The following is a 2959-nucleotide window of genomic DNA, read 5'->3' on the forward strand; positions in this document are numbered from 1 at the left end:
CCACAGGGTTTTACCCTCCGCGTGAGGATCGGCGCGGCGCGGGGGTAGGTTCGAATTCGCCGCGCAACATTTCACCCCCACAGGACCCCGCCCACCCCCCCTCATGGTCCCACCTAGCACCCCAATGAGCTTTCGCACCCCCTCCTTGCGCAGTGTCCCCCACTATGTGTCGCCGCCTTCGGGGCACGCTATCCTGTGCAGTCAGGGCAAGTGGGGGCGAGGCGCAGTCCCATCTCTCCTGTGTACGGGTGGGTTCTGTCCCTAGTCTCGGAGGGGGGCTTGAAGCTAAGAATATTTTATTTTTTTCTGCTTTTTCGCCACATCCCACAGAAAACATCCGGGCCATGGGAATATCGGTCCAGACGCTCTGGGTTCTGGTTTTTCGAGGTGTGAACGATCTCCCCGGAGGGGTCATTCCGGCGGAATGACCCCTCATTAACTCATCGGATTCCGAATGGGTCGAACGGGAGTACTAAGACAGCAGCATGTTCTGGGTGGGAGGAACCCGTTGGGGGGAACGCGGCGGTCTGGTTTCTGGTTTCTGGTTTTTCGATATAGCAGTGGTTCCGGCATTATGGTTTCTGGTCGCTGAATGCATGCCGCTTTTTGCTGTTCCCACTTGAAAAAAATTCGGATGGTGGTCACCTGTTCATTGGCCGGAATGAGCTCATTAGGACGAAGCGGGAGATGTATTCACACCGCAGAAACCAGACCCACAGGCAGATCCCACGGGAAATCGAGGCGGGTGTCCCAGAAAACAGATCCCAGAAAAAACAGAGCGCGCCGCAGAAACCGACCGGGAAACCGCCATGGGAAACCGCATCAGAAACCCTATGGGAAACCGAGGTCTGGTGTCTGCTTTATCCACGAAAATGCTAGACTCGGCTCAGATCCCGAAAAATTGATGATTCCACGGAGTTTCGTAATTTACCATACTCTCTTCTCATACCATACCACTCCCCAGGAGAATCAAAAAAGTGGTATAAATACCACTCTTTTACCAGTAAATGGCCATCACTGATTCCGAGTCATCAGACGCATCCACACCTTTCCTCTCTCGCACCACACACACACAGTCATGGTGATTTCACACGTGCAATGTGTACGTAGTCGTAGAGCCTTGCCAGATGTCAGAGAGCGCCCTCATCTAGGCGCCTCGTGACCACTTTTCATCTCGCGTCACCTGTGAGATGAGAAAACCAGCCCGTCCCGAGGAGCTGGTCGAGCTGCGCCGCCGGCTCCTCCGTGCAGCCGATGCGCAGGCAGTCCGCGGGAAGTGAGGAGGCACCGTGCTGCAGCCACGCGGGCCACACGTAGTTCTCCCAGTAGACGCGGTACTCCTCCGCGCTGACGCCGCGCTCCTCGTACGAGCTCCTGCCGAGGTGCTTCCGCGTGTACTTTCTGCTGCACAGCTCGGTGGCCGCGTGCTCATCCGCCCACAGCACCGCCGCATGATCGCACATCTGCAGCACTGTCCTCGCGCCCGGGTGGTCGGCGAGAATAAACATGCCGTCCACGACCACAGACTGCGCCGCCTGCTTCGCCGAAACGACCGCGTCCGCGACGCCGCTCCAGTCGATCGCGGCCGGCACGTTCCAGTCTGCGTCGCCGCGCAGCAAAAAGGCGCCTGGAACCTCCTCGCCCGGCCACGGCAGCGCCTGCAGGTCGAAGCGAGGGCAGCGCTCGCGCGGCAGGAAGAAATCGTCGCAGCTGACTACTCGCACCGCCGCCGCTCGCTGCAGCTCGAGCACCAACGTGGACTTCCCGGCCGCCGTGCAGCCGCCCAGCGCCACGACGACCATTTCGCTCTCGCGGGAAAACGACAGCACCGCTCAGGCCCGGGAGCGAACGAGCGGGCGCGGGAGACGGTGAGCCGTCCTAAGCGCGATTGTAGTTTTAATTGTTTCCGAGAGAGCCAGGCTCGTGCAGGTTGGGTCCTTCTCCTTTTTTCTTTCTTTATTTTAAGCAGTTAAAAGAAACAGCCGTTTTCTCGCGCCGACGACGCTACACATCATCCGACACGTTTTGTGTATATGGCCGCCCACGCTGATCGCCGATGCGGCATGTTGATTGACCGGCACGTCCCGAAGAATGGCGGCTCGACGATGCGCTCCTTTATGCGGCGCAATCGCGCCGTCTGCAGCTACGTCGGGTGCGGAGTCTGTCCCGAGCCGTTCCATTGCCGCCCAGCAGCTTACGCCACGGTGACTGACAGGTACGACGTGTCGCGCACGTGGCCGTCGCGCGTCGGCTTTACGCACATCAAGCTCGAAGAGCTCACGCAGGCCCTCTCCTCCAACATCTCGGCCGCCTCAGCGTCGAGCGGCGGCTCGCCGTCCGCGATGGCGGCGGCGGCTGGCTGCTGGTGCGTCGAGGCGCACGTCGTCGCCAGCCACTTTTTTGCGCAGCTTGGCGCGCTGCGCGCCTCGCCGTACGGCCGCACGTGCAGCGTGACCGTCGTGCTTCGCGTCCGAGAGCCGCTCTCCTGGTGCGCGACAGCCGTCGGTGGGTGGGAGAGGGGTGGGAGAGGGGTGGGAGAGGGTTGGGCCGTGCGGGCGTCGTCGGTGGCGGTGGCGAGAGGGTGTGGTGCAGCCTCGCCACACCCTCCGCTGGCCGCAGGTACCGCTCCTACTACGACTGGGCCGTCCTCGGCCGCCAGCGGGGCGGGGAGGCGCGGCAGCAGTGGGGCGCAAACTTCACCGACTGGCTGCCGCCCAACCTGCAGTCTGCTCTCCTCTTCCTGCCGGGCTACTCGGCGCAGCACGCGGTGCGGACAAGCGCGCCGAGGCCTTCGCGCTGGAGGCGCATCTCGGCCGCCCTCGCCCAGGTGGACGCGTCGAGGAGCCTTCCCGGACCACTTGCCCCCATGCTCTTCTCGGGCAGCCCTCTTTGGCGGGGGAGGGAGGGGCGGCCCTCCGCACCTCCCACCCCCGCCAAAGAGGGCTGCTCCGAGAAGAGC

The 2959-nt window shown here is 62.4% G+C and overlaps 2 protein-coding genes across 2 annotated transcripts in view; one reads left to right on the forward strand and one right to left on the reverse strand.

The window, feature by feature from the left end:
* Positions 1-641: 641 nt before the first annotated feature.
* Positions 642-1802, reverse strand: EMIHUDRAFT_108676 (hypothetical protein; the record flags this gene model as incomplete). The annotated part of the gene is made up of 2 exons (XM_005792563.1): positions 642-645; positions 1201-1802. 2 exons carry the CDS (start codon positions 1800-1802, stop codon positions 642-644), a joined length of 606 nt encoding a protein of 201 aa, XP_005792620.1.
* Positions 1803-2033: 231 nt separating this feature from the next.
* Positions 2034-2959, forward strand: part of EMIHUDRAFT_108677 (hypothetical protein) — a gene marked incomplete at both ends in the record, with an annotated part of 5640 nt that continues 4714 nt past the window's right edge. The window contains 2 exons of the mRNA XM_005792564.1: positions 2034-2488; positions 2620-2767. Of these exons, the coding sequence (XP_005792621.1) occupies positions 2034-2488; positions 2620-2767 (603 nt within the window). The remainder of the gene's footprint in view (positions 2489-2619; positions 2768-2959) is intronic.

The sequence above is a fragment of the Emiliania huxleyi genome (genome assembly GCF_000372725.1).
Source record: "Emiliania huxleyi CCMP1516 unplaced genomic scaffold EMIHUscaffold_107, whole genome shotgun sequence".
Lineage (NCBI taxonomy): Eukaryota > Haptophyta > Isochrysidales > Noelaerhabdaceae > Emiliania > Emiliania huxleyi.